This window comes from Ursus arctos, unplaced genomic scaffold, assembly GCF_023065955.2.
Source record: "Ursus arctos isolate Adak ecotype North America unplaced genomic scaffold, UrsArc2.0 scaffold_13, whole genome shotgun sequence".
Taxonomy (NCBI): Eukaryota; Metazoa; Chordata; class Mammalia; order Carnivora; family Ursidae; genus Ursus; species Ursus arctos.
In genome coordinates this window covers 14079718-14095981 of record NW_026622797.1, presented here as the reverse complement: position 1 = coordinate 14095981, position 16264 = coordinate 14079718, and the positions used below count along the sequence as shown (strand labels likewise).

The following is a 16264-nucleotide window of genomic DNA, read 5'->3' as shown; positions in this document are numbered from 1 at the left end:
ACAGAGAGAGAGCACAAGCAAGGGGAGCAGCAGGAGAGGGGGAAGCATGCTCCCTACTGAGTAAGGAGCCCGATGCGGGCCTCAGGCGTAGGACCCTGGAATCATGACCTGAGCCAAAGGCAGAGGCTTAACCGACTGAGCCACCCAGATGCCCCCAACTTCTCTGAGCACTGCTCCACACTGCCACTGCCTCAGTTGAGAAATAGCATGGGAGGCAAAGTTTTAGTTACCATTTTTCTCCTATACACAAACAGCTTGGGCAAAAATAATACAAACATAAGCAACCCTACCTTCTTCAATATTTTTCAATTAGCTTGATATTTTGCTCTAATTGTAAGACAAAAACTTTGGACTAAGGTTCATCAGAAATGCTGATTTTTGAGCACTTGTGGTTTTTTTTTTTTTTTATTTTAATTCCAGTATAGTTAACATACAGTGTTATGTTAGTTTTAGGTGTACAATATAGCAATTCAACAACTCTGTACATTAGCCAGTGCTCAACACAATAAGTGTACTCTTAATACTATTCATCTATTTCACCCCTTCCCCCAACCACCTCCCCTCTGGTAACCACCTGTTTGTTCTCTATAGCTAAGAGTCTGTTTTTTGGTTTGTCTCTTTTTTTTTCTTTGTTTGTTTCGTTTCTTAAATTCCACATATGAGTGGAATTTTGTCTTTCTCTGACTGACTTATTTTGCTTAGCATTATACGCTCTAGATTCATTCATGTTGTTGCACATGGCAAGACTTCATTCTTTTCTATGGCTTAGTAATATTCCATTGTAGATATGTATCACTTCTTCTGTCTCCATTCATCTATTGAAGGACATTTGGTCTGCTCCCATAATCTGGCTATTGTAAATAATGCTGCAATAAACATAGAGGGGCATATATCTTTTCAAATTAGTGTTTTTGCATTCTCTGGATAAATACCTAGTAGTGGAATGACTAGATCATATGATAATTGTATTTTTAATTTTTTGAGAAACCTGTATACTGTTATTCACATTGGCTGCAGAAGTTTACATTCCCAGCAAAAGTGTAAGAGAGTTCCGCTTTCTCCACATCCTGGCCAACACCTGTTGTTTCCTATGTTGTTGATTTTAGCCATTCTGAGAGGTGTGAGATGATGTCTCATTGTGGTTTTAGATTTGCATTTCCCTGATGATGAGTGATGTTGACCATCTTTTCATGTGTCTGTTGGCTATCCATATGTGTTCTTTGGAGAAATGTCTGTTCACGTCATCTGCCCACTTTTAAATTGGATTATTTGTTTTTTGAGTGATGGGTTGTATAAGTTCTTTATATATTTTGAATACTAACCCCCCCTTTTTTATTGAATCCTAACTCTTTATTGAATATGTCATTTGCAAATATCTTCTCCCATTCAGTAGGTTGTCTTTTAGTTTCGTTGGTTGTTTCCTTTGCTGAAGCACTTTTTATCTTTTAAATGACAAAGTGATTTCTTTCCCTTCTAAACTTATCTGAATATCTTGATTAAGTAAAAAGCAAACAAAACTCTTTCTTAATTTATATGCTCACCATTTAAAAAACTGAACGATATATTTAAAAAAAAACCCTTTTTTTAAAGACCTAACCTTTTGCTAATTATCTGTGGCAAATCTCTCCATCTCTCATCCAACCGCTCCAAATGTACTTTCATCATTTTCACATCATCTTTGGAGGCCACCGAGAATAGTGATTCCTTCAGTTGCAAAAGGTTGCTGTAGATTGAGGCCTGGGATACAACTTCATTTTGCAGGGCCTAAGAAAAACAGAGTACATTCTAGATCTCATCCCAGCATGATTGACTAGGAGGGACCATGTGACACAGGTGGTTGCTGTCCAAAGGCTTTGCATTCTTGCAACAAAGAGGTCATTGGGACCAGGCTTAAAGAGAGTTTTTATTACTTGATTTAGAATGGATCTGCTTAACCTTTAAGGAAACATTTAAAATACTACTGAAACCTGAATTAGTTTTCCAGAATCTGAGTTCTGTTAAGTGAGGCAACTTTAGAAGCTGTAGAATTTCTTTCAAGATGAAGAAACTGTGTAGGTAAAGAGAATCAAAGAAAAGCCATTGCTAAAGAGAAACAATGCATATCTAAAAATAATAGAGATGCAATTCTGGGTACCAGAAACGTGTCTCCTTCTTCATTTAGAGACTATATTAGGCCAAACTGGGGAACTTAAGGGCTCTTCATTTTGTTTTCATGCAACAGAGTGACTTATTTTTAATCAGGCAATGAACTGTAAGGTGCTGTGAGTAGTGCATAGAAGTTGTGGTTCCTATCTAATAAGAGATAAAGATAAACACATATAGACAGCTAATGACATAATATGGTATTAAATGGGATGATAGGGTAGCATGGTGCATAGGAGATGCTTGTCAGATGCTTTGTCCCCTTCCTTAATGAGGCCACACATGTGTGATACAAGCAAAGCTGCTGAAGGTTTCCGAGGAAGGGTTACACAGCCTATGGATGGCAGGCAGCCCTGGGACTTAAGCCAAGCAGGACAAAACACACAAAGCCAGAATATGGGGATGTACAAGGAATGTTCAGAACACAGTGGGAGGCAGCCAGGCGGACACTGTGCCCAGATGTGGATGTCGCAGGGGCTTCAGTCTCCTCCTGGTCCCCTCACCTGTAGAGCATTTACTCTCTGTGTAGAGATGTGCAGGAATAATTTTATATGGCCAGATATTTGTGTCATTTTTCAGAAAAGGAGCTGTGACTTCACCTCTTAGAACACCTCACAGAGTATTTATAAAATGGTAAGAACTTTTTTCCTCAATGGGGACTGAGGATTGCTCTCTATCCTCAGGGCAAGAAACAGTCACTGTTTCTGAGGAGCAACTTTTTGGGAGATAAATGAGGAATGTCAGTGTACAATAAACTAGAAAGTCATTGAGAACCAAGGGTGTGGGAAATCCTCAAAGTCAAAGAAGGAGGAAATTGGAACTTGAACTTGCCTGTATTGACTGAAGTTCACTTTCCACTTTGACTCTGTCTGCAGATATGTCCATTTCTGGGGAACTGGCTATTGCTTCACACCGCTCTAACCAGGTTAAAAAAGTTGACAATTCTTTCTCTAGTCTAAAGAAAGCAGAGATGAGAGGCAAATTTATCAAAATTATCATGCCAAAAATGAAACGCTTCCAAAGTTGGAGGTCCAACACTAACCATTACGAACAATACAATGTTGGTTATCTTATTCCTAGATGGAAGGTAAAAAAAACTATTCCCTTCACATCCATATGTGTATTTGTACCTGTGTTTATAACTGTGTAATAGGAAAGATGCACATACATCCTCTCCACTTTAGGGATCCTCATCTCTGACAAAGACCAATAAGATCTTCCCATATTAGACACATGAGTTGATGTGTTTTACATCTGGGATGATTATCTCCCAACAGCTGGTCCAGAATTTCCTACTTAAGAGTGGCGGTTGAAAGCCATGCTTCCAACTCGGGAAGGAAGGCTGCTCACCTCTGCCAGTGGGCCAGCAGGTTCTCCAGCGCCGTCTGCCTCTCCTTGGCCCGAGTCCGCGTCTCCTCGTACCTCTGCTGCAGGGCCGCTGCCTCCTGAACCGAGCAGCCTCTGTCAGCGACCTTCTGGGCGCTGGCTGAGGTGGTGGCCACCGCACTGCTCAGCGCCTCCAGGGCCTGGCAGAGATCCTAACGAGAGGCAAAAGGTGTGCAAAGAAAGCACAGCATCAAGAAATGAGGCCTGTGGTTTTCTTTGAGACCCTAAAAATTTGCCCTCAGTCCATGATCTTCAGAGAGACATAGTCAAAGTGAGGAGAGTTACTTCATGATTGCAGAAATCAAAAACGAGAAAAGAAAGGCTTCTCCCCAAATAAGAATTTATTGCTGTATATCTGAATAATTTCAACTTTCCCTTCATGAGTCAGATAATTTGTGAAAATTATTATTCCTTCTATGCTAAATATGTATTTAAAAAAAAAAACTCTACTTAATTTACAAGGGCTATACGTAACATGCCGTAATCTCTATAAAAAATACACAGGGAGCGTTACGGCTGACATAGCTGCTGTCAGGAATCAGTGATAAAAATAATAATAATGGTGCCTCAGAATGTGGCAGGTACTATGTTATGTGCATTTTTATATAGTAACTCATTTAATCTTCATAAGAATCTTAAGAGTTATGTTCTTTCAGTATGCTCATTTTAGAGATCAATCAAGCCAGAGAAACATAATTTGCTTTAAGAAATGTAAATACTAGAAAAAATAGAACAGTATCCTCTCTGGTACTCAATTATTAACTTAGTAAACTATTAAAATAATTCCATGAAATTCAGTTTTCCTACTTTTCCTCATGTTTTGGGTAGGTACTTTAAAAAAATAACCTAAATAGCACAAAAATGAATTTTTTAAAAGATTTTACTTATTTGAGACAGAGAGAGAGAGCACAAGAAGGGCGGAGAGGCAGAGGGAGGGAGAAGCTGACTCCCCTCTGAGCAAGGAGCCTGATGGAGGCTCGTGACCTGAGCCAAAGACAGACACTTAGCCAACTGAGCTACCCAGGCACCCACATTCTTGTTGTGAGTATTCGAATGATATAAATTCCACTCCCCTTCCTAGATGTGCCTTTGTCAACTCTTTGCTTTCTATCACTGCAGCTCCCTCCCTCGGCACACGTGCACATATATGGGGGTAACAGATATATTCTTTTTTAGTAACATATTTCTTTTTAGTTTTTCCCTGTGCCTGATTCTCCCTCTTTGCTTCTTTCCCTAAATCACACCAAAGGCATCTGTTGCTCTGCGAACATCCCACCGTAGTCATCCAGTTCAGGCAGCAGACCAAAAAAGCTAGTCATTGGTAAAAGGTTAGTGAGGACATATTCTTTGTACATCTGACTGTTGTGGGTTAAAATCTAAAATCTGCTATGCACATATATGTTTTTATGTACATTTAATTTTTTATAATGCCCGCAAGAAGTAAAAGAATTTATTAAATCTAAAATCAGAAAAAGTCACATGTCCTAAGTATGAGAAAGAAATACTGTAAATGAATATTCCTTTAATATGCATTTTTAATAATGACTTATTTGCAAACTTGTATTTCTTGTGTTATGTGAACATGTTTGATCTATATCATTTCTCAAGTAACATAAAAATCCTTTCAATTTTAACTGTCATAAAAACATTTACTGTGTTTTCAAGCAGGAATTATCAAATTCCTCTTACCATATGTTCTTGGAGAACTTTGTATGTTTCTGTGGCTGAAGAACATATTTTAATTGGATCAGCAAGTTTATCTTCAAATTCAGACACAGACTTCTGGATCTAAAACATTAGTGAAATATAAAGATAATGGTGGGAAAAATGTACGTCAAGGCAGAAAAAGTTACCAAGGAAGCAGCACGCCTATCTTTTCGGATAACTTTCAATAAAATGATTAAAATATATATATTTTAAAAAATCTAAAATCAATGTGCCCCATTATATGAAAGGAATAGATAATCTTTAATGCCTATCTGAACACAATGTATAATGACATTTTTATATTCCCTCAAAAAAGGTATCACATGAATAATTAAAACCTTAGTCATCATTGACAACTTGGCAAATGGTTCACAAATCGTGTCTTCCCTTAGTCCACTCTTTCTGGATTACTTATTGCATTTCATTATAAATGTAATAGGAAATGATAACTTTCGCATGCATGGACCCTTTCTTACCTTTCTAAGATTCTCTTCAAACTTTTGCTGCTGAGATAAATGTGCCAGGATTGTTCCTTCCAAACACTGTGCGTGCTCTCGGAGCTCTTCCCAGTACCTTCTTATTTGTGTCAGCTTGGCTTTGATTCGTGCAGATTCTCCAGTGGTGACAAACTGAGCAAAAGACTGAGCTTCTTCTTCTAATTCTGTAATGCTGCTGATCTTGCTTTCTATTTCCTGAATTGTGACCTAATATTTAAAACAAGAAAAATGACAATGTAGCAAGCTTGTCTTCCTGAAATAATAGATTATCTGCACAGAGATAAAATCAGGAGATGTCTTCTTAGCTAACATTTCAACACACTTGGACCATTAGAGAACAGCTATGAACAAACAGCGTATGTTTCCTGACCTTATTTGGGGAGGAGAGATAAGCAGATAATGTCTGAAAAATACAAGGTGATGGTGGTTGTGCTCGCTGCATAGAGAATAAAGAGAAAGAGCTACCCCTGTCACAGAGAAGCAAGCAGGGACATGCTCCTGTATGTCCTATTTTTCATCTTTGTATTTCATGTTTTACCAAACAAGAAGGATCTCTAAAGGTAAAGAGAATTCCCTGCTTATTCGGTGAGTCAAGCCTTTTGCAGCCGATCTGAGAAGCAGTGTGTTCCAGTAACTCATAGAGATGCTAATGTTGACATTAATTTAATTTTTCTCAAATGTAGCCGAGTATTTCATATTTACCGAACTAAAAGCTTTTCTGATTCCACTCTTACCTAAAACCAGTCTTTGCAAATTTATTGCCTTTATGCCAGTGGTTTCCAAATTTGGAATACATTGGGATCACCTGGCCCCCACCCTCAGGGACTCAGGCTCAGCAGGTCTAAGGGGAGGCCAAGACTTTGCATTTCTAACAACTACCCAGGCAATGCTGCTGCAGCTGCTTCCTCTCTGAACCACTGCTTTACTGATTAGCTGTGGACTCACAGTGAAGAACCTCCATACTATCATTTCCATTTGGAGCAGGATGACACTTTATAGATTAGCCAACGCATGGAAAGTACTGGAAGACACTAAGGATGTGTGTGGGGCGGACGAGGCATGTCTGTCATAAACACAGAGGCTTATTTATGCATAAGAGAATGAAAATGATTTCTCTGAGAAAAAGAGCCAAATCTTCCAATCAAATAGAGCCAAAAAATTCAGACAAGTCTCAGTTTTGAATAATTTAAATGGAGGATACTGTTACCCTAGAAAAAAAATGTGTGACTTTTGCCTACATGAGACAACGTAGTCAGAAATAACTTCTGTCTAGATGAGACAATTAGAAGTAAGGTTAGTGCCAGGTGCTCATCGCTTATTTATTTTTATTTTTCATATGCATGACTACAGTGGTATATCTAATAGATATTTGTTATTTGAACATGAATACAACCTTTCTTTTTTGTTTTTCAAAGTGATATTTTTTTAGGAAAATTATTCATAAATTCAACAAATATATACTTGGTGTCTCCTATGTGCCAAAATTGTTCTAGGTGCTTGCAATACCTCAGTGAAGCAATCTAAAATAAGACAAAATTTCTTAGTTTTTAGAGTAATTAATACATGTTACCAACAAATTCATTAATGTAAACTATGTAATCATATTGTTGGATTTTAATCCAAAAGGGGAAGATGGAAGATGAATCCAGTGTATGTTCTTATCATTTGTAAGTTATTAAGAATAAGAAAATCAATTTGGAATAGCATGTAATGAAGAATAAAAGTGGCCTTATAGAAAAAATGTCTTTATGACAAGGCAAGTGCTTCATTAATTTTAATCCTAAGGTTGTTTTAAAGTGAAACTCTATGACAAATGTTACCTAATTTCTAATACTTCCTATAATGTGGTCTTCTGTGTGGAAACAGAACATGAACCTATTAGCCTAAATTTCACAGTACTAGTGTATGCCACACTTTGCTTATTTCTAGCAAATACTTTTTTCCTACTATTCATATTCATTTAATACATTTTAGATGTTTTCAAAATACCATGTTGGAATATTAAAATGTACTTCTAGTCTAATGGCATGGAAATCTACAATTGAATGTTTATATATTTAAAAATAAAATGTGTAATCATTTTGTTTCCCAAAGAGTAAAGAGGCGATGGCAGTTGATCACTGATATATTTCAGAAGTCCTGGAATTAAGGTTTAAATAATAAAATGAATTATAGCAAGAATAAACACATTAAAAATTGTATGCCAAAAACTTTTGAAAAAATTTTTGATAAGGCTATTTAAATGTGCTATTCTTTGCTTACTTAGGCTGTAGTGACATGATCAAATGACAACTTTTAGAAACAGTTTCAGAGATTAAACATATTTCATGAATATTCCTTAGTGGGTTAACATCTGTTTTCCCTAGTATACCACGCAAGACGTAAGCAGACTCCACATACCAGATTCCGTGTATCCTTAATTGCAAAAGATGTGTGATAAACCAGGATAATTTGCACAGCAATGTAATCATAGCTAAGCGACATTGCACCCTTCCACTGTGCCCATGGTAATGACTTGCTCTGAGCCATAATGTGATATCTTGGTATTTATTTTACTATTTTTAATTGAATGACATGGCAGAGGGTTTTCCCATTCCAAAAAAAAAGAGATTAGACAGAAAAAGTGGTTGCATTTTCAAAGTGTGTTGCATAAAAACTGTATAAAAGAAAGAGAATTCATTTTTTTCAGTCCAGTTTTTCTTAAACTATTTGAACGAAGTGAACACTGACAGTCTATACACGTGGTCATTTTCGAGTTGGGAGAGCTAAAGTATCAGAGCATCTCAGTCTGTGCCCAAAGGGCATCATCCTAAATAAAAGCATTAGAGCAGTGGAATAGGATGGCTTCACCTAAAGAAAGTAATTGCTCCTCCCTGTGGTTTGTGAGGGTAAATGCCACCAATACTTGAACCAGACATTTGAGTAACACAAAGTACAATCATAGGTGATGAATATATTTCGTGTTGTATAGATGAATCAACAGAACACTCCAATGGGGTTAATTCAAAATCAAGGAAAAGAATAATGTAACCATAAAAACATTTTAATGATATTGCACACAATACTGACTTTGAATGCATAAGTCAGAAAATATTAATACATAATTCCAACTATAAAGTGTTGCCCGGTATCAATCAAGACCTCTCAGCTCAGCATTTTGTGTGAATTGAATTTTAATAGAGTCACATAGCAATGAAAGATTTGTCGTGGGGCCAACTAGCATTTGATGAAATGTAAGAAGGGAGTTCTTAAAAGCTAGACATGGATTATAAACGTAACGTGTGAGCAGATCACCTTAATCTGGTGGATTTGCATGTCCATGGCAGATGATGAAGTTTCCAAGGCATTGAGTTCTTTTTCTTTCTCAGTTATCCAGACGGACAGGATCTCAAAATTATTGCCAAAATGATCCCACTTGTTTTTCACCATTTCCATGGTTTTAATACTAAAATTAACCAAATTAAGTAGATAAAATGCAGTATTTTAATAGAAAACAACAATACATTTTTCTTTAAATCACCAGATGAAAAGAAAGCAAAGGCATTCGTGACCATGTCAAAATTGAAAGTACTGGAACAGGAAAAAAATGCACATTTGATCTGAGTAGTCAGGCCTCAAGTCTTCCTATCTATCTCCTCTGAGAATGAGCATTTAACGAGGTAGTATCTACACTATGTTATGAATGGAACTGTGCTTCAAACAAAATATAGCTGGGTCCAAAGGAGTTTGAATCCAGGTATAATCTAGGTAAACTCTGCACGTGACCAGTAGTTGCCAGGACTTTTAATACGCTGCCCACATAGATTACGTGCACAGAGTCTTTGAGCAGTTCTGTTTTTGTGGACAAGGTCCTTTTGCTCTTAGAGCAGAGATACTGCAGGGATGCTCTATACTCAAAGATCTTTATAGAATGCACCTCTATGAGTCAAGAGAGAGCTTGTAATATGAATCCCATGCTGCCTTACAGGAACTGTTTCTATCATTAGAGCTAAGCCTGCGATTTATAATCTATAACTATTTCAGCTGTTCTCTGATGTTGGTCCAGTCTTGATTCCAAAAGACTCAAACATTCTTGTACATGAGCACCCTAACTGCTTTTAGAAAATTTGGGCTTTATTTGTTATAAATCTAGTGAACAAAATTTCAACTATAGATGTCCAGTTTATATTAGCTATGTGTATATAATCATGTGATTATGGCTTTTAGTTAGAAAAAGACTAAGAAACAGTATATCGAACTGATACGTCCTTGGGTTAAAAAAAAAAAAATGAAAGAATTTCCCTGTTTACCAAAAGGCACTTGAAGACATTGATAAGAATGCAATGGCATCACTGAATGTTAAATTAAATAATACTGCAGTGTCAAATGTATACCCTGGGTGTGCCTAATGCTCTCATCAGTACAGGTGAAGCAAGCTAAGTCATATTGCAAGTTTTCAAATGAAATAGATTCAAATGGATATTTCTAATAAAAGTAGCTTCTTTTCTAATAAATTCTGAGTTTATTTCTGTAACTTGATGGATAATATTTAATAAAAAGTTCTCAAAATTTTAAGTCATAGTTTCCTTTAAGTTATTTAACAAAATTTAAAGTTTAGGCAAATGTACAACGTTAATTTCAAGGTGTTACTAGTATTAAAAACAAATTTTACATTTTAAAATCCACCTTAGAAATTATGTCCTGTATTTTAAGAATAATATGTGTTGGTGATTTGCCAGTAAAGAACCTTTCATAAAAATGTGCAGCCATACTATGTTGAGGAATGTTGGCCATATCTTCATATATTTATCCCCTCCAAGTTTTTTTGTGTTTATTTTGCACGTAATTGCATACCACAGGCCGAACTATTTTTTCTTTCTTTTTAGATAAACAAATATTAAATATTGAAAAGCAAAATAAATTTTTGAAGTTAATTTTTGGAAGCAGTATATCAATCAGTGACAATTCGAATACTGAGGCACTGTGAACGAGCTCTGTGAGCTTCTTGGAGATGGAGATGCTTGGTCTACGCCACACATATTTAGGCCCAGCATCTACACAACCAAAATATCTCTTCTTCCCTCTAACTGGTGACAACAGAAAAAAATTATTTTAAATATTGGTTCTTTTTTGAGATTGTACGAAGGCCACAGAATTGAATAGATATGGCTTTCTCATGAACAAAGTCAGTTTACAATGCAAAAACCACATCCCTTATATTTTTCTGCTCTGTTATATAGACGATGGTTTCTGTCTTGGTGATACTTTCTTTTGAACTGTGAGTTTCTTCCTCAAAACATGCTGAAATACACAGACACTTTGAGATTTTAAAGGAATGCTTTGAATACAATATACAGGAAAGACTGTACGAAACTTTATCTCAGAGAAGAAAGTTTAGGACTTGTCAAGCACATACTCTTCTTCAAGTGTGTCTTCTAATTTTTTGACTTGCTCTTTGATTGACTTGGCCTGCTGCTGAAGCAGCTGCTTATTCTTGGGCCCAAGTGGTATCTCGGAAGCTTCCTTCACAAGATTTTCAGCCTGGACTGCAATACCTTCTGTTCGTTTAGAAAACTCCTAGAAAAAGATTATAATTGTTAGGAAGGCATCTTCTATTAAATTCTGCTCTCAACTAAACTGTATACACTTGCAGAGTCTCTACTAGGATAGAAGGATGGCTAGATAGATTCACACATACATGAATCTTAGTATATAATAGTCTTCGTAATAAGACAGACTTGTTTTCATCATGACCAGAACAAACACTTCACTAGATTACTTTCATTTTATATACACAGTCAGATATCTACCTTCATAGTTATCCAAACATTCTCACAAAAATCTTTTTCCATTGTTTCCCGGGTTGGGTTTATTGCTTAGAATTCTGAGCTGCATTATAACGACTAACTTATTTACAAATATGTTAGTTTATTACAGGCCCCATTCAGGCAATGATTGATAGTGATTGATTATTTTCAATCATAGAGATAAGAGATTTCTAGGCCAATTAATATAAATATTTTTTATTTAACTGAAGAATATTTTAGTCAATACAGTGTATCACTGATATTTAACTATAAAGAAACATATTGTTAACAAGTTCCCTAAAAGGAGAGATAATCTCATCTTAATGCTGTTAAATCTTACTCACTACATACCTATACTACATGATGAAAAGAAGATAAGTTCTTAACCAGTCGAACCTAAACTAAAACTCTAGATTTGCTAATTACTAGTTGTTTGACTTTTGTGGATTATTTTTCAGGCTTTCATATAAAATGCAGATAGTAATTCTTTTCATGTAAGGCTGCTGTTAGCATCTCATTAGCAATTTCATTTTTAAGTGCCTGGCACTCTAGCAGGTACCTATTATTGCTTTTTTTTTATGTCCCTCACATAAAATTGAGGACAAAATTGTTTATAAAATTCTCATACTGATTTTCATTAATAGTGAACTACTTCAATTCAAAAATGAATTTAATATGGGTGAGGCAATAGTAAATTTTAGCTGTTACCTGAATTTTGTCAGGCAAATGTATTGAAAGCTGAATTTAAAAAGCTAACTCCAGAGATAATCTTGTGTGAAAAAAATTAGCTCAGTGTCTTATTTCTTCTCATACAAGAGACAGCCATGGGAGGTTTAAATTTTGATCAGAAACTCTGCTCTCCAAAATAGGTAAAGAAGAAATTGCAGTAAATATTTTCAGAGGTAAGACTTCTGACAGCCACCTCTTCCCACAGAATATCTCCCAGAATTATTACATAATGCCATGTAAGATAGTTACTACATAATACTGTTGTATCTTCATGTTTGAAAAACTTAAATTCCTCCTAGAAATATCAACATTACTTCAGAGAAGTACCCAGCTATTTGGCAGAATAAAAACGGGTAAGTATGGCTTCCTTTTCATGACAGATTCATAATATCTTAAGAATCGTTATTTGCCGATGTCACATTAATTCTGTGGTTATAAGCATCCACTGTTGCTGTACGTGAACTTACAGTCATGGTGGACTCATTTGTGAAGACTGAATCACAGCATAATCTCTCAGAACCCCACGAACAGAATCAGAAGTGTAAATAGTATTTTTCCCCCTAGTGTTTCCCAGAGCCCAGGAAAACCATGGAGAAAGTGGAGTTATATCTGAAAACGCATACATACGTTCACTCTAAGCGCCTTCTGTAAGAGCTAGGTATGGGGAAAGTGCAATGCAGAGGAATTCAAAGGATAGGACGATGTTGATAAAAACCAAGTTGAGCCAAAATAGAATAATTTTATAAGGCTTTATCTCTAAGTCCTAAAAAGATGACATGATGGTAGGATGCAACAGGAAAGGATGGACTCTGGCACCAGATAGGTCTAGAGTTGAAACCAGGCTCTGTCCTTCACTAGCTGTGTGACCTTGAGTCACATAACTCTGAATTTTCATTTCCTCATCAGTCAAGCCTTGCTGTAAAGAATAAACAGGATACTGCTATGGACTTCCCACCACACACTGGCAGACGGAAAGCACTCAAGTTCTTTAGCACAACCACGCAAGGGCTACAGATGGAGTGAAGGCTGTATGAACAATGCCAAGTGAGCAAAGAAGTAGAGAACAATTATTTTAGATTACATGTGCTTGTGCAACAACATACAGAAACAGTAAAGTAGCTCGGTTTTTCAATGAAAAATCTAGTGGCTAAAGGTGTGTGCTCTGAGCTCGGGCCCCTTAGGTTTGAATGCCAACCTCACCAGTTAGTAACTCTGAGATCTTGGATAAAATCATTAAAAAAACCTTTGTACTGTATATTGCTTCCTTTATACAATAGGATATATAATGACAGCTATTTCTTAGGATTGTTTTGGATTAAAGAAGATGATAAACATCAAGTGATTATACCAGCATATATATATATATGTATATATATATATATATATATATATATATACACACACACACATATATATACATACACACACACATACACACACATATGCATATTTATATATATATGTATATATATTAAATAAATAAATAAATAAATAAATAAATAAAATAAATGTTAGCTCACATTAGTAAATCAATCCCAAAGTATGCAAGATTATTAGCTAAAGAAAATTTTGATAGTAAGACTAAAAAGGTCACATTTGCTTTATCTACAGCTGATAAACCTATTCAAAGGGATCAGAACCACAAGGTATCAGAAACTCTGCATAGAACTTGGGTGGAACACCCACGATAATTAATCCAATAAATCTGTTTGTATTTATAAAAGACACCTGATATATTTTTAATATATAAAGTAATTAAAATTAAAGTTAAAAACGATGTTCTATTTCAATGGCTGATGAAAATCATACAGAATTGAAAAATTCTGTAGCTTTATAAGACTTCAAACTTCTCAGTGAGTTAATACTAGGAGAGAGAATTCAAAATTGTCAGTATGTGAGACAGAGAAGCCTTTTACTGGTAAGAAAAAAGCAGCACAGCAGTTTACTTGCTGAAGGCTACTAACAAAAGGATGTGAGACTTCTTTCTGATTCGTTGGCTAACACATTTCTATACTACTCAGTCATTTCTATAAACCCAAAATATGCGCAAAAGGAACCAAAAGAAATTGTACAACTCTCTAAATGCTTCAGACAATGCATTGGTCTGCTCTGACTGTCTAAGGTGTTTGGGCTTATGGGCTTGGGCTCACGAAGCACACACTACTGAGCCTCAACCTCAATCTGTCCCTACTGAGTCCGTCATCTTCCTCAACTGACAGCCACTCCTTCATGTCCCTGTCTCACTCCCATTGTGTCTGTCAGGCTCAGAACCTTGGGTATCATCTTCCTTTCCTTTACTCTCTATCTCTTGCATCTGTCCCCACTGCCTTCCCCATTACCCTAATTCATGCCTATATTAACACCCACATGCAATAACTTTCTAATGGGATCCCATGACACCAGTCTTTCACCTTTAAAAATATATCTCCCTAGGGGCACCTGGGTGGCTCAGTCGGTTGAGCAGTGACTGTTGATTTTGACTAAGATCATGATCTCATGGTCTTGGGATGGAGCCCTACAGGGCGCTATGCTCAGTAGGGAGTCTGCTAGAGGATTCTCTCTCTCCCTCTTCCTCTGCCCCTCCCCCTGCTTGCATATGCTCGCACTCTTTCTCAAATCAATCAATAAATAAATATCTTTTTAAAAAATGCATCTACCTAAAGTATAGCTCCAGTCACGTGACCCTTTTTCTTAAAAACTTTTAGGGTTCTATGTTGCTTAAACCTTCCAGTCTTTGTGATATGGCCCAACTTTCCTTCACAACTGTACCTCCACTTTTCTGCCTTAAAACAGAATCTCCATATACTCTCATACTTCATGCTATTTGCCATTATAGGAATGCTCATATTTTGTCCCACACTGCTTTTCTATGTCTCACCTGCCCTTCAAGGTTCAGTTGAAAATAATACTGCATTCAGAAAGATGTTTTTTTTAAATGCATTCATCTATGAGGGAACTAAGCATTTACCACTTTAATAAAAATTTCTCTTAGTTCTTGATGTTTAAGTCTTATTTATTTCATTCCCCAGGGCAACTTGACCAGTGTGTTGAAGAGTGGGTGATCGATAAACAAGAAGTACTGATTAAATGAATGATTATAATAATTAATGGTCATAAGAGATGGCAACACAGTTTTTCTTCTGAATCAGGAGTACCAAGAAATCATATGGTCATACTGATATACCTTTGTCTGTTCCAGTTCTGAAGATAAACTTTCCAAACTGCTGAAACTCAAGAAGCGCTCATGGCTGGAACCTGTTTGAAAAAGGTATCTGACCACTGTCTCTTTGTTTGTTTCAAATCGCTCCCACTTTCTTAATGTGACCTAAATTTGAAAAAAAAAATAAACATATCATGTTATGAATTATCAACATGTGTCACAAAATATTGTTCACATTTCCATTCATTTGTTAGGCTGTCAACCTCCAGTTAACTCTGTTCAGATTTCACACAGTTATGCTGAACAAAGATGATCCTAATTAGTCTCCTGTAAGAATTTCACTCCATGTTTAAATTCATCTACAATAAGGAGGGTGTGTAGACCAGCATACTGAGTTTTCTATCAGCTGTAAAGCCCTAAGAATCTAAGGATATTACTTGAAATGTGCATAAGGGATAAAGGAAAAAAGAGCCTCCCAGTCTCTTTCAAAAACAGAAAAAATAAAAGGGAGAAACAGAAAGAAGGGGAGTGGGTAGTGAGCAGGTGGCAAGAATTCAAAAACTTTTTAAAAGTGTCAAGATCATGATAAAGCATAAATGTGTGGCTGCTGGACAGAAAAGTGCAATGATCCAGTGTTAATTCCTGGATTCAGACAAGTGTGGATTAAAATTCTGGCTTTATCACTGATCACTGCTCTGTGACTTTGGGTAAAGTCCTCCAGCTGTTCCTGTTTAAGCTTCCACACTGGCAAAATGTGCTCATTAAAGTACCTATCTCCTGAGGTTGATGTGATGATTAAAAGAGATAACTCGTATCAATACTTCACACAATGCTGGAGCATCAGAGGCGGGAACCAA

The 16264-nt window shown here is 36.3% G+C and overlaps 1 protein-coding gene across 24 annotated transcripts in view; it reads right to left on the bottom strand.

Moving 5' to 3' along the window:
• SYNE1 (spectrin repeat containing nuclear envelope protein 1) overlaps window positions 1-16264 on the bottom strand; it is a 447744-nt gene that overhangs the window by 257888 nt on the left and 173592 nt on the right. For all 24 annotated transcript variants that reach the window (XM_026505077.4, XM_026505081.4, XM_026505085.4 and 21 more), the window contains 8 exons: window positions 15432-15572; window positions 11128-11288; window positions 9027-9177; window positions 5712-5939; window positions 5218-5316; window positions 3493-3680; window positions 2974-3097; window positions 1598-1764 (listed from right to left, as the gene is read on the bottom strand). In XM_026505077.4, coding sequence (XP_026360862.3) covers window positions 1598-1764; window positions 2974-3097; window positions 3493-3680; window positions 5218-5316; window positions 5712-5939; window positions 9027-9177; window positions 11128-11288; window positions 15432-15572 — 1259 coding nt within the window. The remainder of the gene's footprint in view (window positions 1-1597; window positions 1765-2973; window positions 3098-3492; window positions 3681-5217; window positions 5317-5711; window positions 5940-9026; window positions 9178-11127; window positions 11289-15431; window positions 15573-16264) is intronic.